Source organism: Cyprinodon variegatus, unplaced genomic scaffold (genome assembly GCF_000732505.1).
Source record: "Cyprinodon variegatus isolate N-32 unplaced genomic scaffold, C_variegatus-1.0 Scaffold369, whole genome shotgun sequence".
Lineage (NCBI taxonomy): Eukaryota > Metazoa > Chordata > Actinopteri > Cyprinodontiformes > Cyprinodontidae > Cyprinodon > Cyprinodon variegatus.
In genome coordinates this window covers 709774-737507 of record NW_015150822.1, presented here as the reverse complement: position 1 = coordinate 737507, position 27734 = coordinate 709774, and the positions used below count along the sequence as shown (strand labels likewise).

The 27734-nt window shown below is 37.4% G+C and overlaps 2 protein-coding genes across 4 annotated transcripts; both read left to right on the top strand.

Moving 5' to 3' along the window:
• Positions 1-75: 75 nt before the first annotated feature.
• On the top strand, positions 76-11402 carry supv3l1 (Suv3 like RNA helicase). Its single transcript, XM_015386443.1, has 16 exons — positions 76-501; positions 638-715; positions 2207-2314; positions 2386-2500; positions 2737-2905; positions 4063-4174; positions 6268-6345; positions 6442-6533; positions 6611-6791; positions 7410-7503; positions 7744-7863; positions 7946-8045; positions 8134-8214; positions 9252-9428; positions 9968-10116; positions 10215-11402. The coding sequence occupies exons 1-16, from the start codon at positions 228-230 to the stop codon at positions 10624-10626; spliced, it is 2340 nt and encodes a 779-aa protein (XP_015241929.1). The 5' UTR covers positions 76-227; the 3' UTR covers positions 10627-11402.
• A 453-nt stretch (positions 11403-11855) lies between these two features.
• LOC107092140 (putative hexokinase HKDC1) lies at positions 11856-27734 on the top strand. 3 transcript variants are annotated; one of them, XM_015386457.1, is made up of 21 exons: positions 11856-11918; positions 14702-14864; positions 14970-15127; positions 15241-15363; positions 15484-15579; positions 16024-16123; positions 17620-17803; positions 17909-18064; positions 18149-18382; positions 19311-19452; positions 19559-19712; positions 19844-19983; positions 20144-20263; positions 20366-20461; positions 22338-22437; positions 22680-22725; positions 22875-23012; positions 23091-23246; positions 23347-23434; positions 27105-27250; positions 27351-27734. In XM_015386457.1, the coding sequence occupies exons 1-21, from the start codon at positions 11856-11858 to the stop codon at positions 27484-27486; spliced, it is 2739 nt and encodes a 912-aa protein (XP_015241943.1). In that variant the 3' UTR covers positions 27487-27734. The 3 variants fall into 3 exon arrangements, with proteins under 3 accessions (XP_015241943.1, XP_015241942.1, XP_015241940.1); XM_015386456.1 differs by having other exon boundaries at positions 22680-22729; positions 22879-23012; XM_015386454.1 differs by having other exon boundaries at positions 22680-22777; positions 22849-23012.

Sequence of the window (27734 nt, the reverse complement as noted above, 5' to 3'; positions counted from 1 at the left end):
TAAAATAACAATGTTTTTTTTTTTTTTTACATTTTTGTTCAGGCATATTTGTAGACAGGGCGGTCCTATCCCACGTTTGTGAAACCAGAAATGTGTAGAATGTCCTTTGCTAGAGTTTGTGGCGTGTGAGCCAACTTTTTAGATAATTTGAACATTATGGAGCGGTAACAGCAGCTTAGAAGTAGCGTACAGCACCCACCGGTTGTCGGTTACATATCCCGCCCGCAATGATGTCAGCTAACCGGACCTTACACTTCTTTTCTTGGCTTCAACGCCACTTTAACACCCGGACTGCTCACATCACCACAGGCGGCTGCAGAGTGGTTTCTGGCTCTAGGTTGGTGCTCCAGCACCCTCATCCTGCTTTTTCGGTTTGCTGTAGATATGTCTCTTCTAACAGCAAGGGGCCGGACACCTCGCTGTTTGTTCCAGTCTCCCTGAAGACCGACATCCCGGCTGATGGGGCTGTGGGAGCAGAGCTGACGCAGCCTCTGGACAAAAGTAAAAAGAGTTTATACTAGTTTTGTGCATTTATTAAGGTCAGATCCTGATAGAGACTCGATGGAGTTAGCCTAGTAAGGTCACGCTTATTTATATAGATTAACCGAATTGACTTATGTCTTCTTTTTCTATTTAGATGAGCTGCTCAAAGTCTTGAACAAGTTTTACAAAAGAAAAGAGATGCAGAAGTTGGCCGCAGACCAGGGTCTGGATGGTGAGAATATAAACCCTAACTTACGGAATGTTTAAATAATTTTTTAAGCCTTGCACAAGCCTTCAAAGCTGGTATAACTCTTTAACTGGACCTGTTTCATTACTTTTCCCTCTTGAGTTTCTGGTCATAATGATGTTTGTTTACTGATGTTCTTCAATACCACCTGACCCCTCCATTGATATTTAAATGCACCCAGATGGACTCTATGAATTAGTTGATTTTAAATTTGAACAAAGGGGGTTCCCTGTTTAATGGGCCAATGCAGTAGTTGACTAACTGTGCACTATATTTGATTGATCTTTAACTTAAATTAAATTAAATTCAGTTTAATTCTATAGCGCCAATTCACAACACGTCATTTCAAGGCACTTTGCAGTTCACCAGATCATACAGTCAAAGTTTTCTATCTAAGGAAAACCAGTTAATTGCATCGACTCATTAACTCAGATGCAATCCCTCACACTAACCATGCTTGTAGCAACAGTGGAGAGGAAAAAACTCCCTTTTAACAGGAAGAAACCTCCAGCAGAACCAGGCTCAGTGTGAGCGGCCGTCTGCCGTGGCCGACTGGGGTTCAAGGAGACAGAAGCAGAGACACAAAAAGCAGCGGCCCGTCCAGGAAACACACGGCCAGGCAGTTGAGCTCTGAGCAAGCTCCCGTGTTAGAGGATGAAGAGAGCACATCCAGCCAGTCACAGTCAGAGAAACAGGACTACACTGGAAAAACAGGCCGATTTCCAACATCTAAATGAAAAGAGATCTGTGTTTGTGATGAGGCAAAACCAGTTGTTCCTTTTTGACCTGAGAGAAATGAAGTATTTAAATAGAACTGTGCAATATAGAATAGAATAGAAAATCCCTTTATTGTCCCACAATGGGGAAATTCTGGTGTTTAAAGCAGCAAAAACATATAAAAAAATAAGGAATGGTCACACAAATGTGGACCTTAGAAAAATGTATAAGAATAACACAATAGTGAAGATTTAAAAAATAGACAATAAAAAACTGTACTGTAAAGTGCTTTAACAATATACAAACTGTGCACCTTGAGAATAAATAACCAATATCCAGCTATGGACATTTTTACAGTAATGGATATTTGAAAAATAGCAGCAACATCAGAGATGTGCAAAATGACAACAGCATGTTATTTAACTAACTAAGATAGAAATTGTGCAAAATCAGCATGAATGTAACACATTGTTGAGGTTGTTGGAAACAGTGATGGTTATAAAGTCTTACAGCAGCTAAGGGGAAGGATCTGAGATAACTCTCCCTGGTGCATTTATGGTGCAGCAGTCTGTCACTGAAGGAGCTCTAAAGTTCTGCAACAGCTTCATGCATGCATATATGAAAGTATTCTATTTTATATTCTATATATTTTTTGTTGGGGAATTATTTCTTCTCATTTATTTCACGCCAAATGACTGTTGTGATCTCTGCAGATATTTCTGTGATTGTGTTTTTTTGTTTTTTTTTGTGGACAAACAGCTCGTCTCTTCCACCAAGCCTTCATCAGTTTTAGGAAATATGTTCTGGAAATGACGTCTCTCCCTGCTGACTTGCACATCATTCTCAATGACATCTGCTGCAATGCAGGTACACCACCACGTTAGTTTATTCAGTTAAAGAAAGTTTCCATTTATTGCATTGTCTATTTTTCTTTTCAGGTCATATTGATGACATCTACCCATATTTCATGCGTCATGCCAAACAAATATTTCCCATGCTGGACTGCATGGATGACCTAAGAAAGATCTCTGACCTCAGAGTCCCTGCAAACTGGTAAACCTTTCATTCAAGACTCATCAGATGGCAGTTAGATGTGCCGATGGTTCTCCAGAACATGTGAAGGAGTGATGGCCTGTTTGGTAGAGCAGAGCTCTTGCATTCTAAAGAAGGCTGCAAATATCCAACAGCCTGGCAATCCAGCTCACTATGCAAGAACCTCAACCATAGATTGCTCCTTCCCATTAAAACTGAACTAATAAATTGAGCTAAATGTTGTGTGTCTGTATCAGGTACCCTGAGGCCCGAGCCATCCAGAGGAAGGTGGTCTTTCACGCTGGACCCACCAACAGTGGGAAGACTTACCATGCCATCCAGCGCTACCTGGCTGCTAAGTCTGGGGTCTACTGTGGTCCTCTGAAACTTCTCGCTCACGAGATCTTTGAGAAGAGCAACAGTGCTGTGAGTTTCTGTTTTTATTTTTCACATCTTCCATCTGGTTTTTGTGCATTTGTCAGAAAGGCTCTGGGCCATGAATGAAGTAAAAATAAAAAGCAGGAAAATGTTAATAAGGTTTAATAACAGGCCTTTTAAGCCTTGGGTTGATATCACATTTACTGTCCTCCTGAAAACCTTTAGATCTGAACAGAAATATTTGCAGGTATTTATACTGTGATCAATATGATCCAGCAATGCTATTTTGGGTTCCAGCACACGAGCAAAATCTCTTGGCTTAAATTTTAAATGGAGAAAACTAACATTCTCTTGAAAGTGTGTTTTTGAAGCAGAAGCCGGAAGACAAAAAGTTCACAAATGCTTTCGATTTGTGACCCCAAAAAATAGATTAATCGATTATAGAAATAATCGACAACTAATTTAGTAATCGATTAATCCTTAACTGGAGTATAGAGGCTAAAACATGCCTTTAGCTGACAGAGTGACCCACCTAGAGCAGTAATTATTAAAATTTGTAAATAAATATAAAAGCATTTTGCATTTAGGATAAAAAACATTTTTATCTGTCAATATGCTCTATCCACAACTCCTCAAGACGAAACATTTTAGTTTCACCTGGTTTGATTTGGTAAAACTCTTCTTTGAGGAATCTTTTTTTATCCGATTATGAATGTATTAGTCAAAAAAATAATTGACGGATTAATCGATTAGAAAAATAACTTAAGTTGCAGCAGTAACTAGAATTAACTCACAACCAAAACTGTTTGTCTAGATTTGAATATTTCTAAAGCATCTTTATTTCTCTGGTATATAAGCAATTAAAAGCATGTGTGATTTTTGTCTATTTTTTAGTCAAATTTTTCTATCTTTAGACCAATAAAGGTGCTTTAATGTGGTCATTTTTAGCCCTCCGTACTTGTTGATCCATGACCCCGACTTCAGGAACAGTTAAATCTATGCCACTGACTGAAGTTATTTTAACATCTGGAGGTGCAAGAAGGTTGAAGCAAAACCTCTCAGCCGCTCAGATCACACACTGAAATTTAAATTCTTGCACTGAAAGCTAGTTTGTAGCTCTAAACCGTGTGGTCTGTTTTCATATTCTCATGAAGACATTGAATGTCTCTGTTGTGAAATCCATCTTTATTCTTTTATATTGGCAGGGTGTACCATGTGACCTGGTGACCGGAGAGGAGAGGACCTTTGTAGAACCAGAGGGTCGAGCAGCCGGCCATGTGGCATGCACTATTGAGATGTGCAGCGTCAACACCCCCTGTAAGAAGGTGTTAGAACACATTTACTGAAAACTGTAATAAGGATTGTGTTCACTTTTAGCGGCTGCATCTTCCAAGGACCCAGTATACCTGGACCAGGTCCTGTAAATAAGGAGCCCAGAAGAGTTTTGGCTGTGCATTCAAACAGGTCCATCCTTCTCCTTCTTCCACCGCCTGGGCACTCTGTTGCCTAGCAACCATGGCAGTTGACACACAAAGTAGGAAAAGAATAGATGCCGAAATTCTCACTACTGTTTTGGTTGCTAATAACATTTTCAAGGAGTTCCAAAAAAGTTTAAAAAATCAATCCACTGGACTTAGTTTTCAAGTTTGAAGACGTTTCGCTTCCCATCCCATCCAGGAAGCTTTTTCAATCCAAATTGTCTGGATTAGCGTTCAGTTCGAGGCTTTATACAGTAGCTCAACAAAACCTTGTTTTTTGTTTAGAAAACGTGCAAATTTAAACAGATGAAAACGCCCACCCCTTAGGAATGGGGCTCGTTCTTATCTTTTGGCCTGCAATACCTGATACCTGTCTATGTCTCTGAAAGGGGGTTGTTAAAGGGACTTGTTAGCCTGGCTGAATAGGCAAGGTCTTCTTGTCACCTGTAAAGGGGTCAGGGTTGCGATGATAGCAGGAAGGGATCAACTTGCTGCATTGTAGGTTTTTTACAGCTGAAATCTGAGTCCACCACCTCTGTTTAACCAACCTTAAGCAGCTGGCTTGCTTTTACCCTTAGACTTAGACAAAATTTATTGTCATTTTGTAAACACAGAGTGTATAGAAAACGAAATTTCGTTTTGTACTGCTCTCGGGACATTTCCATTTCTTAAATTGCAAATAAATCATGTGATATCCAAGGCTGCACAGGATATACCGGACCTGTCTTTCAAAACAGACAAAGAAGGATGCATTTGTCGGCCTGCATAACGAGGAGTCTTCCAATCAGAACAGGCCTCGGTGCCGCGCCATGAAATAATTCACGAATCTGGCCTTCTGAGGACGCAGCCACTGAATTTGAACGTTTTTATGGTGGTTGGGTGATAGAAATGGTTGTTTCTAGGATTTGTAGATTTTTAACAAGTTAAAAATGATGAAAGTACAATGAAAGCACTTTAAACAATATATTTTTCTTTGTTAAATCATAAATATTAATTTTGTTATTTTCTTTCTCTCCTTTTACTGATTTTTTTTCTATAAACTGTGTTTCTAAATATTTAATAAGTTTTGAAATTAGTTAGTTTAGTTTTATACCATCAAGATTTCTTGTACGTCCCTAATGTGTGATTGTATCCTTTTTTATGATTTTACCAAATCAACACCTCTGTAAGGTCAGACATGATCAATGGGATTATTGGTGAAATTCATTGGATGAAAGTATAAATCTGGCTTTCTTTCTCTGTGTATTTGAGTTTTTTTCTTGGTGTCATTCTGGTTTTATTTCCCAGGAAGTGTTGTTAAACCTTTATGAAAAAATTTGTTAAAGTTTCAGTAATGAAATGAACCTATTCTTTGATTTATCCAGAATCTGGTGGTATATATTTAAGTTGATAGTCAGTTTTCAGTGAATGACTGAGAAGAATAGCTTCTTAAACTCAGATTATCTTGCTGATATGAAAAGGCTGCAGTGATATTTCTGTCAGGGTACTGATCCAGTATAAATAAGGACATATCAAATGTAAAGTTATCAAGTTTGTTTTTTATTCAATGAAAGCTGTACAATTTATGATAGGGAACACAATATACAATCTTTTATCTTTCCATAACGTGATACATCCGAAATATATTTAGACATTTTTTGTTTGTTTTTTTCTGATATTTAGTTTTACTTACTTTGTAAATCAGAATCCTTTTAGGAATGATTATTACTCTACCTTGATGATCTAATTTTCTCTTCTTCTAAGCCAATTAACTGCTTCCACTGTATCCCCATGGATTGAATAATCTCCCCTAATTTCTCACCTTATCTCTGTCAGATTATAGCATGTTTTTTTCCGTGTTGGAACCATGTGTCATAATTTTAACCTGCTAATTATGATTAGTTTTGTTGTCTGTTTACCACATAGTGCTTTTTCCTCTCAATGTTTCTGTAGATGAGGTGGCTGTGATCGATGAAATTCAGATGATCAGAGATCCTTCCAGAGGCTGGGCCTGGACCAGAGCTCTACTGGGTTTGTAACATTCAAACTGAAGCAAGGATTTCCCTCACATACTCGGACTGTTTGATTTATCTCTGGTCTGCGGCTCCTTCCTCTGTGTCTGCGTAGGGCTGTGTGCTGAGGAGATCCATGTGTGCGGAGAAGCCGCAGCTGTGGACTTCATCAGGGAGCTGATGTACACCACCGGAGAGGAGGTGGAGGTGAGACTGACAGCTTGGGGTTGGAAGTCAGGCTTCGTCAGCTTTTTTTTTTTACCACCTGCCTCCTCTCTCCGCAGGTCCACACCTACCAACGCTTAACCCCGTTCTCCATCCTGGATCAGGCTGTGGAGTCTTTGGACAACCTGAGACCAGGAGATTGTATCGTGTGCTTTAGTAAAAACGACATCTACTCTTTAAGCAGACAGATTGAGGCTAGAGGACAAGAATGTGCTGTGATTTATGGCAGTTTACCTCCAGGTGAGTGAGTGAGAGTGGGTTAAATATAAAACAGATTTAGAGCAACCTGAGTTTCTTTAAAGCTTGGAAGAAGTTTGCGTCTAAAGGTACAGAAATAAATGTATAAATTACTTCTTTCTTTTCCAAATGCTTTGGTGGAGTTCTGCTTAATTGTATTCTCTCATTTTGCATGTAGAAAACAAAAATATATATATTTATTTATTTATAGGCCTGAAGAACTAACTGGAAACTGTGATTTAAAGACTTACTCTGAAGGGCAAAAGGAACATAACATTTCCATACATTGCATTACTCTTAGTCTTTTAGCTTATATGTGAGCTCTTGACATTTTAATGAACAAAGAAATAAAGAATTTCTTTGTTTATAATATTTTCTCAGGTTTTATTAAGATAGTTATTCATGCAATCTTAATCATTTGAATATTCTAGAGGTTAATGTGATAAAGTGATTAGATTGAACAGATTAAAGTTTCTGCTTAAATGTGTTAGATTTTCACAGAAATTGAAATGGCATGTTTACTTCTTTTTGTTTATATATAATAATTATAATTAATAATAATAGTTATAAATATGATGAATAATAATTAAATGAAACATGTAAACATTACCTTTTCTGCAGGCACCAAACTGTCGCAGGCCAAGAAGTTCAATGATCCCAGTGATCCGTGTAAGATCCTGGTCGCTACAGATGCCATCGGCATGGGTCTCAACCTGTAAGTAGCATAGAGGTAATTTTAACCCATTAAGTTATTTATTTTTCCACAAACAATTTTATGTAACTAAAATCACAGTCCTACACATTCTCAGAGCACATGGCACCTCCTTCATACATTAATTTGCTTTGGAATTATCCACAAACGAAAGCACACGTTTAGTCCAGACCAACAAGTGCAGTCAGAATCAATAAAACCCAAATTCCTCACGTTTTTCTGTCCCTCCCTCCATGTTTTTAGGAGTATAAAACGCATCATCTTTAACTCTCTGGTAAAGCCCAATATCAATGTGAAAGGAGAGAAACAGATGGAGACCATCAGCACCTCGCAGGCCCTGCAGATTGCAGGTCGTGCAGGAAGGTCAGTTCTATGTCTGAAGGAGTGGGGGGTGTACGGTCCTCTCCATCATAAGGTTTTTCAAATCCCCCTTTTTCTGTTGCAGATTTTCCTCCAAATTTAAGGAGGGAGAGGTCACCACCATGCACAGAGACGACCTGCCTGTCCTGAAGGAAATCCTCAGCCATTCTGTTGATCCTATAGAGGTGTTTAATTTTCCAGTCATTGGTACATAAAGCCCCATAATTCATGCATGGAGAAACTGACCATCTAACATCTTTTTTTTTTTCCCAGACTGCAGGCCTCCATCCAACCGCAGAACAGATAGAAATGTTTGCTTATCACCTCCCTGATGCTACACTCTCCAACCTTGTAGTAAGTAAAGCAATGTGCTCAAATATGCTCGTTAGATAAAAAATCTGAACCATGTATAGATGAGTGGTTGAATAAATTAGCGTTTAAATTCTGGGATTCTCTGAAACGGCTGCAGTTCTACATAGTCTAATACTGATATCATTTAGATTAGCTTTCCTTTAAATGCATCAAACTAAAAACTAATTTTCATAAATGTTTTGCACATAAACCCTTTGCAGCTTTATAAAATCTGATGGGGGGTTTGAGGACACATGGTTTGATGGTAAAAAACAAAATCCTATTTCATTCTGAACTAGAAAAGGAGATCCCTCATGAGGAACCTGCAGAAACCTTGTTTGTCTTGCAGTCAGTAAACCTGATCAGTGCATAAATGTTGAAAGCCAGTGGAGATCTACTGGAAGGATATACCAGATAATTTAGGGACTCTCACTGGAGGTCATTAGAGAAATGGGACTTTTTTCACACTAAATTAAAAAAGAGCTCCTCTATCTTTTTTAGGCCGTCTGATTTGGTGCTACAATAATGCATTTAAAAAAACTAGAGGTGGATCAAAAGCAACATACTGTATAAATGCTCTGCTGTTTGCTTAATTTGGACTAAATACCAAGAAATATAGCCCCTTTTTTAAATGTTGCTAACAAAAATAAATTTATTTTTAAGGTCTTGAGTTGCATAGACTACTGTTCAAAACAAAACATGTTTTCTAAGTCATGTGATGCAGTAAATAAACTTTTATATTCCTTTATGAGCCTCTTTCCCCTTAAATGTGAAGTAATTTTTACATTTTTTTTGTAAAATAATTTTTTCAAGTCATCTTGTAAAATGATTCAGAAAGGTTACCTTTACTTATGTTTTTCTTTCATTTTTTTCTTTTGTTTTAATGCCAGAAACAAATTAATCGGCTTAAGGAAATTAATATAGCTTGTGATGATTACAAAGAAAAACCTCCCCATTGTGGTATCTTTGATTAAATGCTACTGAATCTAAAGTTATTTTTGGTATGTGAATTTCTATATCTCTTCTTTTTCTTATTTCAGGACATATTTGTTAGCCTCTCCCAGGTGGACGGTATGTACTTTGTGTGCAACATTGATGACTTCAAGTTTCTGGCTGACATGATTCAACATATTCCACTAAACCTGAGGTCACGCTACGTCTTTTGTACGGCTCCAATTAACAAAAAGCAGCCTTTTGTCTGCACGTCCTTCCTGAAGGTGAGAGTAAAAGCTGCTCAGGGGAGGGAAGTTATGAGCTTTTTTTGTTCAAGATGCATTACAGTGAATGACTGCATCTTACAATTGATGGATTCTACAGGTTTTATGGAGTTTTATGTGGGTTTTCTTTGTTTTTAAACCAAAATGAGAGGAGCTTTATAAACTTAAAATAATTGTTTGAAGTTCTTAAAGGATTGTGTGGTGGGCATTTTTGATACTTTAATTCAATGTCAAAATGATTTTCAATGTCGACTAAAATTGAGAAACATATGGTGAAATAGGTTTTGGTCATATTAGCATTAGTGAAAGATCAGCCTATACTAATCACAATGTTTGTATAGCAGTGCTGTAATAAGTTTAGACTCATATCCTCCCTACAAAGTTTTGGAGCATCCTTTGAAGTTTGGATTCCTCTTCTATAATTCAGGGTTACTGATGTGGTTTGAAACAGCATTGTAGAAACTGTTATCATGCATCTTTGACAATCTTCACTCTCCTGCACAGCTTTTTGTTTCTAATTCATCTGCTGCCGTTTTTAGTTTGCTCGTCAGTTCAGTCGGGACGAGCCCCTGACCTTTGACTGGGTCTGCCGTCACATCAGCTGGCCTCTGGCTGCACCCAAAAACATCAAAGACCTGGTTCATCTAGAAGCTGTGCATGATGTTCTGGATCTATACCTCTGGTTAAGGTAATCTGCTTCTGTGATGAATTTATGGACCTGGATTTTGTCTGAATACCGACCGTTCAAATCGTTTTTCATTGTCTTCGCTCTCTTTGCCCCTATAGCTACCGTTTCATGGATATGTTTCCAGACACTGCTCTGATCCGAGGGATCCAGCGGGAACTCGACGACATCATCCAGCAGGGCGTCCGAAACATCACCCGCCTGATCCGAGCCACTGACCCAAACATTACCGACCCGCTGCAGCCAAAACGCAACACTTCTGAGCAAACTGAAGCTGGAACTGCCAGCGGGATGCTCCCGAACAGAAGCAGAGGTCAGAGAAGCTCTGTGGAGATGATGGAGAAATCTCTAGCTAGCCGACTCGTGAGAGATGGACTGTTGACTCCTGACCTGCTGAAGCAGCTGCAGAGGGAGTGGTCCAAGAGCCAAAGGCAGGAAGGTGGCAGCCAGAGTGCCCTCAGCACAGAGATCAATAAGAACAGTGCCAAAGGAAAAAGGAAAAAGAAGAAATAAATAAATACTCAGAACTGGTGCAAGTCACAAATCCTTAAAATGTTGCAGAATTCAGGAATACATCTCTGCTGGTGGCTCATTTAAAGAGGACAAGGCTTCTACACATCCTGGGAAAATGCGGGAATGTATTTCAGAATTTTCCATGAAGAATTCTGTTCCTTCCTTCCCAAGAATCTCATATATCAAAACTGACAAGAATGACCAAGAAAGATTTGGAAAACTTTCTCTTGAATTCATACATTAAAAACACAGGAATCCTGAACTTTTTTCTTTTCCTGCAGAGCTGAGTACAGGTAGACACAACAGAAGTGTTTAATTCAGGACATTTGGCTGGGAACGAGAGTCAGGCAACTTAATGGGCTGTTGAATATTTTCACACTTATTTTGCTCAACTTCAACTGCTAATGGTGAAACTGGAATAGAAAATGCTTCTGTGCAGGATTCCCTCAACTTCTTAGTTAGTTTTGCAAACTAAATAAAACGCATAGAAAAGGCCCATTAGCTACCCACAAACCTCTCTGTTTTAACTGTGGGTCTAGTTGGAAAGCAAAAGTGAAGATTGGAAAATTGTGGCATAATAGCTGTTCTATAGCAGAAAACATTTCAATTACATTTAATATGTAGGTTTTTTTTTCTTCATCACTACAGAAAAGTTTGATATGTTATAGTGATGCAATGAGGAGTCTCTGGTTCTTGTTTGTGATCCACACACAAGGAAGGTGAAACTCTGTATTTATCATGTCTGTATATAAGCAGATATTTGGCAATAAAATATTTTGAGCTTTTTGGATTTTCTCATTGGTTTTAAGGTTTCTCAACATGAACAAATATCAAAGTCAAATATCACTCTATGGTATTTTTCTTTTATTCTGACTCCCAAATTTTAAAAGACTGAATTACAGCAGAGAAAAATAAGATCATTAAAAATAATTGAATCATCCATTAAATGTCTAAAATGGCATGTAATGGTAGCAAAGAATCCATAGTCCATAAAGGAAGGCGGTGGCGGGCCACGTGTGATGGTGAGTGCACAGGTAGCCATGATGAAGAGGTGGTTGGCTTGTTAATCATTGAGTTGGTGCAGAGGTTGATCGCCGCTCAGAGGATGTGCAGCAACAACGTTTATTGGACAGTTTTTTAACTTATTTCAGTCTGGTGTTTTCATTCTTAGCGCACTGATAGCTGCACACTTGAGACAAAAATCCATTTTGTGTTCTGCCTATTTAAAGATGTTAGCTGTTCATCTAGTTTCATTTTTCTTCTCCAAACTTCAGGAGGATCCTACTAAGAAGGTAAGAGTTATTTGAATTATTACAAAGAGGTAAATCTTAATCATAGGCGTTGCTTAAGCTGTTGAAATCAATTTATTCCAGGTCTATCAAGTCTTCCTTTCCTTGTAGTTCACACCTTAAGAGGAGATTCTCTTATTTTGACTTTGAGAATAAATCCCAAACATGTATCCCATAAATAATTCTTGAAATTCAAATATATATTTCCTTACATTTTCATTAAATCTAGGTTAAATGCATACCAGCAAACTGAAATTAAACGTAACAGTAATAATCAGTTATTGTGGTCCTTAGCAATCATTAACACATTTCTCTCAAAGCTGCTGTACACCTCTGTCCCACAGGGACAAAGTTCTGACACTCCCTGTAATGATGCATACATTGAAAGTCAAGCAGCGATAGGACATTAGAAAATACTGGATACTAAGATACTCAGTGAAAATAAAAATCCTGATATTTAGATGTTAAGAGCCTATGTCTACATTTTGCTCTGAATTGTATCTTATTTTGCCATTTTTTTTATTTACTTAGCAATAATAATAAAGCTCTAGGTTTACTTTAATTCATTCTTTGATTATTTCTTGTTAATGACTATTAAATGAGCCACTGCAGCAACCGGTGGCTCAATATTTTCTCTTTTTATTGTAATAAAACATCCTGACTATTTTTACAACCACATATTATTTGATTAACCGTTTCTTCTCTGATTAAGATTAGATTAAAACATTAAAATACTAATTACATTAGCAAGAGAATATGCATTATATTCACACCATTAAATCTAAAGGGAGCAAAAAGAAATTGGATGGTTATGGCTTTTAAACTTAAGATCACAAGTTCTTGAAACTAAAAGTCAGACTATGTCATAGTTTGAGAATAATAAGTCTATAAATACATATCTGCAGTGATCTAAATATCAAAATAGGGTATTAATACCGCTTCAACATTTTGTCACTTAGGAACCAAAATATATAATGTGTTTTATCATTTTTATGTGATAGAGCAACATGGATGTCTACTTTATGGTTTATTTTAATAATGGATAAAAAAATCTGGTTTTACTGCATATATAAAATGAATAAAACATTGTGTAGCTCCCTTATGCATGCAGAGGTTACACTGTAGGTCGATTTGTTGTCATTCAGGCTGCAAGTACATTTCTCCCATTCTCTGCAGAATAGTTCTAGCTCTGTCAGCTTGCATGGAGGGTTATTTTAAACATCTCTTTTCAAGCCATAGATTCTAGATTTAGGTCTAAACTTTGACTGGGCCAATCTAACACATGATATGCTAGATTTCAGTCAGTGCTAACCATACCTGAGCTTGAATTATTTTCATTTTTTTTAAACCTGACCTTAATACTGCATTAAACTTTAAGTTGTAGTTGGCCAGGTGTCATTTTCTTGTCCTCAGCTTGTCCATAATTCTGAAGCTCATCTCATGACTGTAATTTTACACATTTCACTGGTTTAATCCTGTCTTATCTTAAAGTTATCTTGCTGACCTATAAAATGCCACAGGACCTTGCACCTTTATACCTCTATGACCTAGTTCAGCATTGCCTTTCTTCTCAGGCACTTTGATCATCTGATTAGCTGCTTGGTTGTCCTAAAATCTAGTCTAACAGTTAGAGGAGATCAGACTTTTTCAGTCTCAGCTGAGTCCTGGAAAATTCTCTCTTTCAATATTGGAAAGGCTTCTTCACTTTCATTTTTTAGGTATCTATTAAAAACAAATAATTTTCCAACTTGTTTTATGTTTAGTTCTCTTATGATGTCTTTAGATCACATGTAACACATTAAATGAAACTGCAGTCTTTACCTTTTGTTGTATAAAACTTTAGTAACAATCTGTTGTTTTAAATGTGATTTATAAATTTGATTTGAACAATGAACTGAACAGGAATCAACATGGATTCTCTGTATTGGAAGGATCAGAGCAGACTGAGGAGACAAATCTGGACTGCAGGGGTGGTGCAGTTTGCTTAAGTTATCAGAAGAAGTGGTTTGATAAGCTCAACATGAAGGCAGTGTCCCGGATAAAAGTCTATTCCACTGACAGATGTCATTTTCCTGAATGAGAAAGAGAAATGCTCCAAAGCTCCACCCCTTTATGTCCGGTATCATTGAAAAGTCATAAATATGTTCTGCAGATAGCAAAATAAGATATTCAGGTTTATTAATGTCCTCTACAGAGGACAAATATGAATTACTGATAGTCAGGAGGTTAAATAATGTTACACGACAGTTGCATTTATACTGATATCAAATCACAAACAGGAGGATTTTTTTTTAATACTAAATGTCGTTTTTTACTCATTAGTATTAGAGTAAATGAGGCTGAATCGCATTTACAACGCATTTATTTTCCAATTTTAATTTAAAAAAGAAAATGGCATTTAAGATTTGTGGTTGTAATATGACAAAATGTGAATATATTCAAGAGTTAGAAATATTTTGAAGCTATAGATCCCCTTGTATAGTTAAGATGCAGGTTTAATGTGGTCTGTTGTAATGTATTTAATGATGCAATTAATATTGAATATGTAAGATATTGGACATAAATCTGATAAATGTCTGTTAAGAGAGGCTTAATATAATACTTATGCCATGAAGGTCGAAAATATGCTTTAAATGAACAAAAAAAAATTTTTTCGTTTTTATTTTAATTGTAATTTGCTGTTTTTCCACTTTTTTTTTCCAGTCTTATTGAAAAAAAAAAGAATCAGTTCAGCATAGTTTCTTTTTACTTAGCTGATTTTCTCCCCTCTGCTTTTACCTTCAAAGGTGGACAGGTTCCTGCATGCGATGCGTCTCCATGACGATCGGTTAAGTGACATCTCAAAACGTTTTCTGGCTGAAATGAAGAAAGGCCTTTCAGCAGAAAGTACTGCAGCTGCAGCAGTGAAAATGCTACCGACACAAGTTCGCTCCACTCCTGATGGATCAGGTTGTACATCTTAGTTTAATTTACATGTATAAACCACTGAACTGTGGGGGAAAAACCAAAACAAAAAACAGCAGCAGGTGATGGACATGTTTTGTTTCTCTGCAGAGAAAGGAGAGTTTCTGGCTCTAGATCTTGGAGGCTCCAACTTTAAGGTTCTTAGAGTTAAAGTCAGAGAGGATGTAGGAATAAAAAAGGGAGGAGTAGAGATGGAGGAGAAGACTTATCCAATACCAAATGAGCTGCAGGCCGGGAAAGCTGCTGAGGTAAAAACAAAAAACAAAAAACCCCACAGATTTGGTTGCAAACAGAGCAGAAGGTGAGGCCTTTTTTCTTTATATTCCAATTCTATCTTCTTTGTTTTATTTTTCATTTGTAGTTATTCGACCATGTCTCAGAATCTCTGAAGGATTTTCTGCATGAAAAGAATATCAGTCCATCAAATAAACATCTGTTAGCCTTTACCTTCTCCTTCCCCTGTGAGCACCCTAGTTTGGATCAGGTAGGACATCCTTCATCCCAACATTTGATTTTTTTTGTCCAGCTGTGTAATTTACTCCTCTAGTTTTCATCCTCATTTATTTCTTTTTTCCCCTTCTAACTTATTCTATTTGCTCTGCAGGGATTATCCGTCAGCTGGGGAAAGAATTACAGAGTTCGGGGCCTTCAGGGGAAAGATGTGGTCCAGGCGCTTAAAGAGGCTATTGGCAGAACTGGGGTATGACACAAATGTCCTCCACCAGCTGTTGGGCTTGATGCTGAATGTCCAAAAAGGCCCTCAGAGACAATATCTAGCAATATTTACTTTATCTTTTAGTAGGTTTCTTTAATATAGTCATATCCCCTATCATAATGAACTACAACAGAATCAAAGAGCAGATCTATTTCAATTATTTTTTCCAAATCTGAAACGGAACTAGATTACTTTTACATAAAGAGATATTTTATAAACCTACTTCAATGATGTGGCATACAGCAGATGAAAACTCAAAATGTATCCAAACAACAAAATATCAAGCAGAAGTTTTATGCCACAACTTGACCACTTGAGTAAAATAAATTCCCATGAAATTAACCACGTAGCCTATTCTTTGCATGCTTAACCATTATAGGCATATGCAGACCTTTTCCATGAGGTATCTTTACCTCCTAAACCCTGCAGGATATGGACGTAGAGGTCCTGGCGATGGTCAATGACACCGTGGCGACCATGATGACCTGTGGATTTGATGACCAGTGTTGTGAAGTAGGACTCATCATTGGTGAGAATATTTTCATTGGTCCCCTTCTGATCAAACGGCGCCTTTTAACTGTGTTCAAATATAATCCACTTATTCGCTGCACTTTTCTATTGTTTTATTACAAGTCATGCAATACTTTTTTGTCTAAATTTAGGCTGATCAAATATGATCAAGTAAGCTGTTATCACCAAACACACCAACCTTAAATCTGAGGGAAGATAAAGGTTATATTTTTCACTGGTTTGATATAATTTTTTTATTTTATTGCTAGTTTTTTGTTATAGATCCTGGCTGTTTTGTTTTCCTGTTTTGTTTGTTCTATTAGAGTATGTCTATTTTGTGGAGAGTTGATGCAGCAAATTGACTTCCTCCTGCTTCACAGCACAGCCTTAAATAATATGCTTTAATACAGATGTGAAAATATTGCTTCAGCTATAAGACAAATTTAATAAAACAACTCCCTCTAGTGGTTTTTTGTGGCTATCCTTGTACATTTTCTGTTTGTAATTCAAAGGACAAAGTGCAGTGCTTTTTTAAATGTTGTTGGCAAAATAGATATCTGTAAGGCAAGTTTATTTATAGCACAATTCAGTACTGAGGGCTTTACATGAATGGAACAGGAAAGCAGAATAAAAGGGGGTGGAAATAAAAACATGATAAAAGCAGGTAATAAAGTAAATAAAACATGAACTAATAAAATTTAACAGTTAACAGTTTAACCTCAAAAGTCAAATATAGCTCTAAACAAACGGGTTTTTAACTTTGACTTTTAAAGTCTTGTGGAAGTCTGTTCCAGATAGGTGGAGCATACAGTAGGAACTAAACCTGCTTGGATAGAGGGATAAAGGGAAGTTTATACTTTATATAATATCTATATAATATACTTTATATTATACTTTGATATATCATAACATAACATTTTCCAAATTGGGAGAAAATAGACTTAGATTAAAATAGACGGCTTTGGCTGTTTTATGTTGCAAAAATAACTGGGGAGTGGTGACCTAGTGATTAGGGCATAGGGCTTTGAATCCAGAGGATGTGAGTTTGAAACCCACTCCCACAGACTGCCACCCTGGTTCCCTGAGCAAGGTCCTTAACCACTGATTGCTCCCCAGGTGCTGCACAGTGGCAGCCCTCTGCTCCCCAAAGGAGACGGGTTGAATGCAGAGAGTTGATTTCTCCATTGTGAGATCAATAAAGTTCAATTTATTTTTATTTTAACTCAATCTGTGTTTGCTTTGGGATAAGCACCTCTGTTGTATGGGTTTATATTTAGAGTCTTTGCCCAGTGTTAAGTCTTTTGGGACCTCTGACAAGTTTTCCTCTGTGATTTCAATGTGTTGAGCTCCATCCATCTTCCCATCTACTCTCATCAGGTTCTTTGTCGCTGCTATAGAAGTGCATCCTCAGAGCAAGAAGCCTCATAGAGCAGCTGCACTTATAGTGAGATTAAAGGAGTACAAAGCCATCCAAGGCTCAGGATGTAGATCTAATGTGTGTGTTTGTGTGCGTAGGAACTGGTACCAATGTCTGCTACATGGAAGAGCTGCGTCACATCGACCTGGTGGAAGGAGACGAGGGCCGGATGTGTGTGAACACTGAGTGGGGGGGGTTTGGAGATGATGGGGCTTTGGATGATTTCATTACAGAGTTTGACAGAGATGTTGATGCAGCCTCCCTCAACCCTGGACAACAAACGTCAGTGAAACCGTTTTGTTTTTGTCTCTGATGCTTCATAGAATGTTTAACACCTTTTGACCCTTTTGACCTCTGTTCTAAAATGCTATTTCTAATGTTTTATAGATTTGAGAAGATGGTCAGTGGGATGTATTTGGGAGAGCTGGTGAGGCTGGTTGTTTTAAAGATGGCTAAACTGGGACTGCTGTTTGATGGGCGTGTGTCCGACGCCCTGAGGACCAAAGGGAATATAACCACTGCAGATGTAGCAGCGATGGAGGAGTACGCAGACATCATGTCTCCTCTTCAGAGCATCTGACAACTTTAAGAACTCCAATCTTTTATGTATCTTTTTTTTTTCTTTAGGAACAGAAATGGTCTGAAAAACACCAAGGACATTTTGACTCGCCTTCATTTAAGTCCTTCATCTGACGACTGCATCGCTGTTCAGCACGTCAGCACCATCGTCTCCTTCAGGTCCTCCAATCTGGTGGCTGCCGGGCTGGCAGCCATCTTAACTCGGATCAGGCAGAACCGGAATTTGAGAGGGGTGAAAATCACAGTAGGCGTTGATGGTACTCTATACAAAACGCACCCACAGTAAGTCTTCGCAGAGACCTCATTATCAACATTTATGGAGTAGATCAGTTTATAACTGCAAATAAATTGGCAATGAAAACTAAATATTAAAAAACAACAACAAAAAAAAACAATATTTTTTAGAGTATAATGATTAAACTTTGAAAAAATAAGCGTTTGTTTATCCAAAAGAGAAACAAGAGTCAAATCAAATCTACAGACAATTAATGAGGATTGCTTATATTTATTCATTGTGCCTCACATATTTACTGTTACATGCATTTTGTTTCCATTTTATAATTACTTTTAATAATAAATTCCAAAACCTATCATTTTTACATTTAACATTTAAGATTTAAAATGATTTAGACTGCTGCCTCCGCGACCCTACCCCGATAAAGGGGAAGTGGATGGATGGATGGATGGATGGATGGATGGATGGATGGATGGATGGATGGATGGATGGATGGATGGATGGATGGATGGATGGAAATCATTGTTGAGTCCTTTATCATGACCCTTTAATTGTTTTTGTTTTGTTTTTTTTTAATATAATTTTGATTTGCAGGAGATTGAGTCTTGCAAAAGCATTTGTACATCTTTAGCATTTTATTATTTTACTCCATCTGTTGCATTTAATTTGAATTTTATGCAGAATTCTCCTCCAACTTTTAATTTTTTTATATATATATTTATATATAAAAACAAACGTGCTAAATATCTTTTGTTAAGGAGCTATCTGGGCCACTATTTGGTAGAAGCAGCTTTTCCTGCAGAAATTTTGTTGTATGTCTCTTTGATCTTAGCACCTCATGAGCTGGTCTGTCAAATTCATCCTAAACTTACAAGCTGTGAACAACTTTCAGATTTTGCAGTGTTAAATCATCAGTCATATTTTTTCCACCTCAGAATTGCTGCTTTTCTTACAAAAACCTCTATACTTTTTCAGGTATCCTAAACGCCTTCATAAAGTTGTGCGGCGGCTGCTTCCCGATTGTCAGGTCAGGTTTGCTCTCTCAGAGAGTGGTAGCAGCAAAGGTGCCGCCCTGGTGGCAGCAGTAGCTCAGCGTCTGACATCACAGAGAAGAAGGGTGAGAATGTCCTCTAAAAGCATGAACATTTGTCTTTACAGGTGAACTAAAAATGCTCCTCCTTTGTATTGTTGAGATATGACAAGCTTTAACTCTATTACCAAAGGTGGATGAGGCGCTGTCTCTCTTCAGACTAAACCAGCAGCAGCTGCAGCTGGTAAAATCTAGGATGAGAGAAGGGCTGGAGGCTGGGCTCAGGGGTAAAGGCTGCACAGTAAAAATGCTTCCCTCCTTTGTATACCACACACCAGATGGCACAGGTATGAAAGCAAACTTTACCTCACCTGTTTTAAAGTTGTTGTTCCCTCCATCATCTTCCCCTCAGCTGAAACCTGACTCCACTTCTGCTGTAAAATAGTCGGTTCATAATGAAATACATTTTGTGCTTCAGAAAATGGAAATTACCTTGCTTTGGATCTCGGAGGGACAAACTTCAGAGCTATGCTTGTGAGATTCAAAAGACATAAATCCCAACTTTACCATAAGATTTATACCATTCCGCTGGAGATAATGCAAGGAACTGGAGAAGAGGTGAGACAGCCTTCATACCATTATATTCAAATACTTCAAACAAAATCATAAGACAGAAGAATCAGCTATAAATATCAGTTTGTCCAAATAAGTTACAGCAGAGAAAAATATCTGTCTACGTTCAGTGATATCTGAAATGTCTTTCTCTGGTTGGCTTCAGTTGTTTGACCACTTGGCTCAGTGTGTCTGTGACTTCCTGGACTACATGGGGCTGAAGAAGGCATGTCTGCCTGCTGGCTTCACCTTCTCTTTCCCTTGTGAGCAGTCTGGTATTAATAAAGTAGGTTTTTAGCCTTTTCTAAAATAAAAGAATCCAGGATTATTTTGCCTATTCAAATTTGCCTGAATCAAATGCTTGCATTGATTATTTTTTTTTATTTAGGGCACCCTGGTAAGCTGGACTAAGGGCTTCAAGGCCACAGACTGCGTAGGACAGGATGTTGTTTTCATGCTCAGAGATGCCATCAAGAGACGAAACGTGAGTCTAGATGCTAAAACCTCTAGGAAAAAATTTAAGGTTTAACACAAAAGGGGAAAGCATAGATTTTCCATCTTTTTTATATTCAATAATAGAATGAAGCCCTTTGAAATGTCCTGTGGTGTTTGTGTGTATACCCATTTATATAATTCCTGTGTGCATATATCAGTGTGTATACATCCTGTCAAAAAATATGTGTGGAACTTTTTCATATGTTTTCAGATTTTTTGTTACTAACAATAACTTTGATCAACTGAATTTTGCTACATTTAATGATTTCTTTCTCAGGATATAGATCTACCTGCACATAGAGAGCAACATGTGTCTTCCCGTTGTTATTTCCAGAAACCTCAAACTGGTTTGACAGATATTGTCTTAAAACCATAATTTTCAAACGCTTAGTTATTTTTATTTTTATATTTTTTTTTACAGTGTCCTGTCTGGCAATGTGGCAATAAGAATAATTGTCTTGACGCCAAAAAGAGCCCAACAGATTTTACTTTCACAAGTGGAGCAGTATGGCAATTGCCATATAGCTCCACTTGTTTCATGCATATAAATTTGCTTTATTATAATTACGCAGGGAGTTTTACAGTTTATATGGACAATATAAATAGAGCAGAAAAACAGAAGAAGAAAAGGAAAAAAGAAAAAAAAGAGAAAATATGAAAGAAAGAAGAGATAGAAAGGAGATAATGACAAAACATTTTCAGTCTGCTTCATCACCTGTAACGAGATGAAAAAAGAACAGCACAACGGAAAAACATGGTACAAGACATACAATAAAGCAACACCTTTAAACTATTGCTAAAGTAATATTATTAAGTCTGACATGTACTCTGTGTTACCTGAAGATATGAATGTGGGGTTTCTGTATGGAAGTGAATCTCTGAGTACCAAATGAATATTATAACTAAGCAAACGCTTAGTTATAATATTCATTTGGATTTTGTGTTGGACCTGAATTGGGTTATGGTTTGATCAAAATCACTCATTGCAGCTCTGACTGCATCTCTGGGGTTGGTTTTGTCTTAGTGGGAGGTGACGCTCTGCACTTCTCTGAAGACTTTCACATCCTTTAACAGATTTATCCCCTGATTCTAATGTAGTAACTCCACCAATTACCCCATCAAGCCTGCTTTTGTTGTAGGAAAAAGCATCACCACAGCATGATACAGCCATCTCTATGTTTCATATTGAGGATGAAAATTGTTTTCCCCCACAAATAGACATGTTCTGTTTGGACAAAAACAGCCTGTCTTTTTGGGAGGATCTATTTTCAAATGACGGGCAGTTTTCTAAAGAATTTTCTTTTTACTTTTGAGCCCCTACTTAATTTTATTTAAAATTTAGATGATAGAGATGTAGAGATATCTACATAAAAGCTGTATTTATGCTGAGGTTACATAACACATAAGGGGTCTTTTGGTTGTTCTGGATTTTCTTCAGGGGCATTGAATAAAAGGGGACCAAATATAAATTCAAACTACTCTCTTCTTTTCTTTGTTGGTGAAAATATTTGAAAACCTTTATTACAATTACTTCTACTTTATGTCCATCTATCATGACATCAGAATAAAATAGTTATCCACTGCTGCATATCTTTCTCCCTCTTTCTAAACCTTATTTTTATTTTAGACCTTTTAAAATCATAAAAATGCCAATGCCAAAATGAAAAAAAAAAAAGTTTTAGAAATGTGACAGTATTTTAACCCTTTAATGTCTTTGTCCAACCCCAGCCTGCATTTTCCTGTGAAAATGATGTCCTGTTTAGTTGACCAGGGTGTTAAAGGGCTAAAATATACTTTCAAGGGCATGAATATGTTTGCAAAGCAAACCTAATTCAGTTTATGATGATTCCTGTTTGTGTCTCCAGGAGTTTGACCTGGACATTGTTGCATTAGTAAATGACACGGTTGGGACTATGATGAGCTGCGCCTATGAGGATCCTCAGTGTGAAATTGGAATGATTGCAGGTATGTCACACTATCTTGGAGGTGGATAGCAGCTCTGGAGTCTCTACAGAGAGCATTTTTATCAGTCTTTGAGACTGTGATCATGAAAGCATGAAGGTTTATAGACAGGCATGAGTGGGAAATCTTAGCTCTGAATTCAACCTAGACAATTTAAGAGGCAGTATCCAAAAGAAATATTATAACGTGTTTCTATTGAGAAGAAGTAAACTTTGGTTCAAGTCGATGATGCTCTATGGTTTCAGGAACAGGATCAAACCTCTGCTACATGGAGGAAGTGAAGAACATTGAAAAGCTGAAACAGGGCCATGGCACCGCAAAGAAAGACAAAGAGCAGGAAGAGGTAAAGAAGCAGATTTAAGTAAATGTCAGAGCTAAAGTGATCATATTGGTGCTTTTGCTTCCACTCTGCAGAACCATGCGATGAAGCCAGAGAAGTCAAATGTGGAGGCTGACGAATCCAAAATGTGCATAAACACAGAGTGGGGCGGTCTGGGTGACGACCACTCTCTGGATGACATCATCAATCCTTATGACGCAGAGGTGGATATACACTCAGTAAACCAGGGAAAGCAAAGGTGATCAAATATCCCCCAGTCTTTACTGTACTCCTTTAAGCAACAGAAACAAGTCATTTCCCTTTGCTTCATGTTTAGGTTTGAAAAGATGACCGGTGGGATGTACCTGGGTGAAATCGTCAGACAGGTTTTACTGGATCTCACCAGACGAGGACTACTGTTCAAAGGACATGTCACCGAACCATTAAAAACCCCTGGGATATTTGAAACAAAATATCTTTCACAAATAGAGAGGTAGAAAAATCTGTTTACGAATATTCCAGATACATTCCCTTTTTCCTAGCTTCACTTGTGTTAAATTAAACATTTGCTGCTCTGTGTTTCCTTTGCCAAGTGATCGCTTGGCTCTGCTGCAGGTCAGATCTATACTGCAGCGACTGGGGCTGCGTGGCACAAGTGGCGACAGCATTATTGTCAAAGAGGTAGGAAGCTAAAATGCAACGAGTCAAAGCCATGTTTAATGGCTGTAGAAGGTCACAGACCTTTATTCAGTGACATTTGTCATTGACTTTTTTTGTATTTATAAAAGACTAAAAGTATCTTTAGAGACTCTGACATTCCCATTAGTAGTTTGTCATAATGCTGAGAAAACACACTTTGACCGTTGGTAAATAGAATGTCTTCCTATTGTTGTTTCGTTGTTTGGTTAAATTGGAATTTAAATGTGGTGCAAAACGATTGAAATTGACGACAATCAAATAGAGAAAACCCAAAGTTTAAATGTTGACCTTTTCCCTCTTAGCTCCAATAAAAGTTTAACAAGAAATAGATAGAATAGAATAGAATAGAATAGAATAGAATATCCCTTTACTGTCCCACAATAGGTAAATTGTGGATGAGTTTAGGCCTACAGTTGGGATGACCAGAAGGTGGCAGCAACAAACTAGTTTTATATTTTGTATTTATACTCTCAAGGTAATTGAAATTAAATATATAATGATGTAATGATGTAATAAACTGTTCATGATAACATTTCCTTGTTTTAGGGAACAATTCGTTGTTTTGTTTTTCTTTTCTCGTCGCTGAAACAGCTGTCTGATGGAAACTTTTCTTCCTGTTGTTTGAATGAAGCAACAAACTGATCCCCCCCTGATGGAAAGATATGCAGGCAGAGCTTTGTGGATTATTTTCAAGTCCCAGTGGGTTACATATAGGGTTTAGGACTTTTCCATTAAAGCCCCCACCAAGTGGAATCCTTTTGCTGTCCTCACACACTTCCTTAAAAATTTCCTCCTTCTTTTTTTATTTTATTTTGGCAAGTATTTCAACTCCCCTTAAAAAAACAGAGTTTGATAGATAGGCTTAGAGCAACATAGCCTAGCTTTGGTACTATTATATTGCATCCCCTGGAATACTTGGATTTTACTCGAGTTCTTTTGTTGTCTCTGTTCTTATCTTTCTATTTTATTTTATTTTATTGCTGTTTATTTAACTAAATATGACTCCATGGAATCTCTGGTATTTTTTTTGTTTTGTTTTGTTTTTTTTAAACCTGGGGTCATATTTGATTATTTCACTGGCGCCTTAAGACCAGATTAGGGTCTGGAATAGACTGACGGGATTTCTTATTTTACGACTCTTTATGCCTATGCATCCCTTTACTTCACACCACCCAGCTTTTCATAGTAGTGAAACTACAAAAAGGTCTTGGTGGAAAAAAATTGGCTCTAATGTTATTTTCTTTACCCCTGAAAAATTCCCCTTGAAGATGCTCACATGTATTGAAACGTTTCAAACTGAAATCAGAGAAGAACAAAAAGAAAAATTTAAAAAAGGAAAGATGGATGAAGCTCACTAAAGGGCAAAATCTAATTGTTTTTCATGCCTCATCTTTCAAAATAATTACGAATTCACTAACTATTAAGGACTAGGCTAATTTAACTTCATATGCATTTTATTATTTTTTTTCCAGGAAGGGGCATTTAAAATGCTATTATCTGATCTGATTAAAACTTAAGAAGGATCAATCTTTCCAGGTTTCCAGGGGCTTAAAGGAAATATTTTATTATTTGTTTATCATATTTCAAACTGGAAGGGAAATTTTTGGAAGTGTTTTCAAAGGTATTTCCACTATATCCTTGCAGAAATAATTTACTGGGTTCAAATTCCAGCCGAGGACGCTCTCTGCATCACATTTTACGTTTTCAAGATTGTGGTTTTACCTGGGCACTGCAGCTCTCTCCCTATAGCCCAAAACCTACTTGTTATGTCAGAGGGTCACTTTAAATGAACCCCAGGTCAGGTGTGTGTGTGTGTGTGTGTGTGTGTGTGTTTATCCTGTGGGTCTGTGTGTTGTACTGTGATAGACGGGTGGTCTGTCCTGAGCAATAGCCCCACCCTGGACAGCACACCCCAGGGTTTACATGAAGAAGCTTTTCAGNTCTTTAAAAGCATCTTGCAGTCTGAGCTCAGAATGGACTTGTTCAGGTGGTCAGACATAATATTCTTCACTGTGGGACCATTCTGCAGTGCCTTTTAATTGAGACCTTTTTAAATCCCTTACCAGGCTCTGATCCCACTCAGGTGTTAGTTCTCACTCAAACAGTGAGAAGAGCACCAAGGAAAAGCCTAAGGATTTAACAATGCAGACACCTTTTAAAATGCTGAGTAATGACGTCATGCAAGATGCATTTTCGTGATTTTAGCAGGAATAATTTATCTCTAGCAAAGCAAAGTTCTTTTATATAATTTAACCCCTCAAAGAAATGTAAAAAAAATAAGTATTTACACCAATATATTGTGTATTTTGTATTATTTGAATTACACTATATCTTTTAAATGACAATACATATCCTAATGTTAGAGTAACATTCAGACTTTCATTAAAGTTTCTAATTTTTACAAAACTGTTTCTGTTCTGATCTTAAAGGCATCAGAAAATCCTGCTATGAATAAATAAAACATTATGTCTCTGCCCATAAGAATTACCCAAATGCTGAGCATCATTTTCATACAAATTTTTTTCTGGTGATTTCGAACAAATACTCTTAAATCAACACAGTATTCTCCTCTGGACTCTGCCACAATCAATACAATCTATTTAAAGTAAAACAAACTATAACTATTTTTAAAGTTTTGGAATTTGTAAATGATCAAATTAAGATTACTTAGAAACAGTGGTGTCAAAAGTACACACATTTGTTACTTGAGTAGAAGTATAGATTCTGCAGTTTAAAAACACTCTGGTAAAAGTTGAAGTATCAACTTGATCTCTTTACTCAAGTCAAAGTGAAAAAGTATGAGCTCCAAAAACTACTTAAAGTATAAAAGTACAAAGAAACCCTTAAAAAACAGCTAGATGCCACTATATGAATTGAAAGCTAAATTTTTTGACTATTTCGAAAAATTCTTTGAGTTAGGGCCAAGGATGAGGGAGGTCTTATTGGTCTCCATCTCCCGATACGCTCTCGCCTGTGTCCGACCTTTCAGACATTTTGACATCTTTTTCTGAATCCAACATTGTAGCATGGCATAGACAATTCACGTTTGCAGTTTGAAGAACACCTGCTTGCTTCTGATGATTGCCTTTAACTAACCAATGAGTGTTTGCGTTATACGACTCATCCAATAGAAAGTACAGATAATTGTGTGAAAATGTAATGAGTAGCAGTCAGAAGTAGGAAGAAAAATAAGTAATGAAGTAAAGTAAAGATATCTAAAAAGTGTGCTTAAGTACAGTAACAAAGTATTTGTGCTTTGTTACTTGAAACCTCTTCTTATAAAAGTAAATCTTTACCAAGTGTTTAAAATCACTCTGATGAAACCTCAACAGCCATCAAGGTCATATCCTCTGCATGTCGATGCCCTCTGTGTGGTTAGGAATTTGCTTTGACTAGATGGGCCCCCTGAGGCCATCCTGTAGTGGCCTTTATTGTGGGTCGGAGTTCAAACCCAGTCGAATGCAGGCCTCTTTTCTAGTTTAAACCTACTAAAATAGCCCACAGAGGTTAAAAGTTTGAACTTTTCAAAGCTTTTCTAAATAATTGTGCAACCTTATCTTGATGTTAAGTAATGACTTCTGTGTAGCTATCGTATCATCTGGCACAGCTGGTCACTTTTGCAATAAGGATAAGGGTTCTCGTTGTTGTGCAGGTGTGTGGAGCGGTGTCACGCCGTGCAGCTCAGCTGTGTGGTGCAGGAATGGCAGCAGTGGTGGATAAGATCAGAGAAGACCGCAAACTGGAGCGTCTGAGCATCACTGTGGGGGTAGACGGTGCTCTGTACAAACTGCATCCACAGTGAGTTACTCTATCACTGCTGCTGCATGAGTCATGTTTAAAAAGAGTCTCCAAACTGCCTCCTCAATGCTTTCTTTTTTGTTTCTCCTGCTGCTTGTAGTTTCTCTCAGGTCGTGAAAGAAACAGTAAGAGTTATGGCTCCTCAGTGCGATGTGACGTTCCTGCCGTCAGAGGAAGGCAGTGGGAAAGGTGCTGCCCTCATTGCAGCTGTGGTCCAAAGTATAAACAACATATAAACACTTAGACAAATTAAGGCTATCATTTACTTTGAATCAACACAGAATATGGAAGACCTGCAAGTGGAAAATAACTTCCTATGATAAATCATTTTAAAAGATCTAGCTGTGTTAGAGTGTTTTTACATTTAACTGTAACTGTAACTTTGAGGATATTATGGGGCCTTATTTTCATAAAGCAGTTTCTATTCTGATGAGCTTGTCCAGGTCAAGGCTAGATTAATATTTGCTCTTTCTGGAACAATTGG

Bases quoted from the DNA above. Each gene is read 5' to 3' on its own strand.
- supv3l1 (XM_015386443.1), top strand. From the start codon at position 228: ATGATGTCAGCTAACCGGACCTTACACTTCTTTTCTTGGCTTCAACGC. The intron at 2,906-4,062 runs GTGAGTTTCTGT...TTATATTGGCAG, and splicing joins TTGAGAAGAGCAACAGTGCT to GGTGTACCATGTGACCTGGT. The intron at 4,175-6,267 runs GTAAGAAGGTGT...ATGTTTCTGTAG, and splicing joins GTGCAGCGTCAACACCCCCT to ATGAGGTGGCTGTGATCGAT.
- LOC107092140 (XM_015386454.1), top strand. From the start codon at position 11,856: ATGTTAGCTGTTCATCTAGTTTCATTTTTCTTCTCCAAACTTCAGGAG. The intron at 14,865-14,969 runs GTTGTACATCTT...GTTTCTCTGCAG, and splicing joins CTCCACTCCTGATGGATCAG to AGAAAGGAGAGTTTCTGGCT. The intron at 23,247-23,346 runs GTAGAAAAATCT...TCCTTTGCCAAG, and splicing joins TATCTTTCACAAATAGAGAG to TGATCGCTTGGCTCTGCTGC.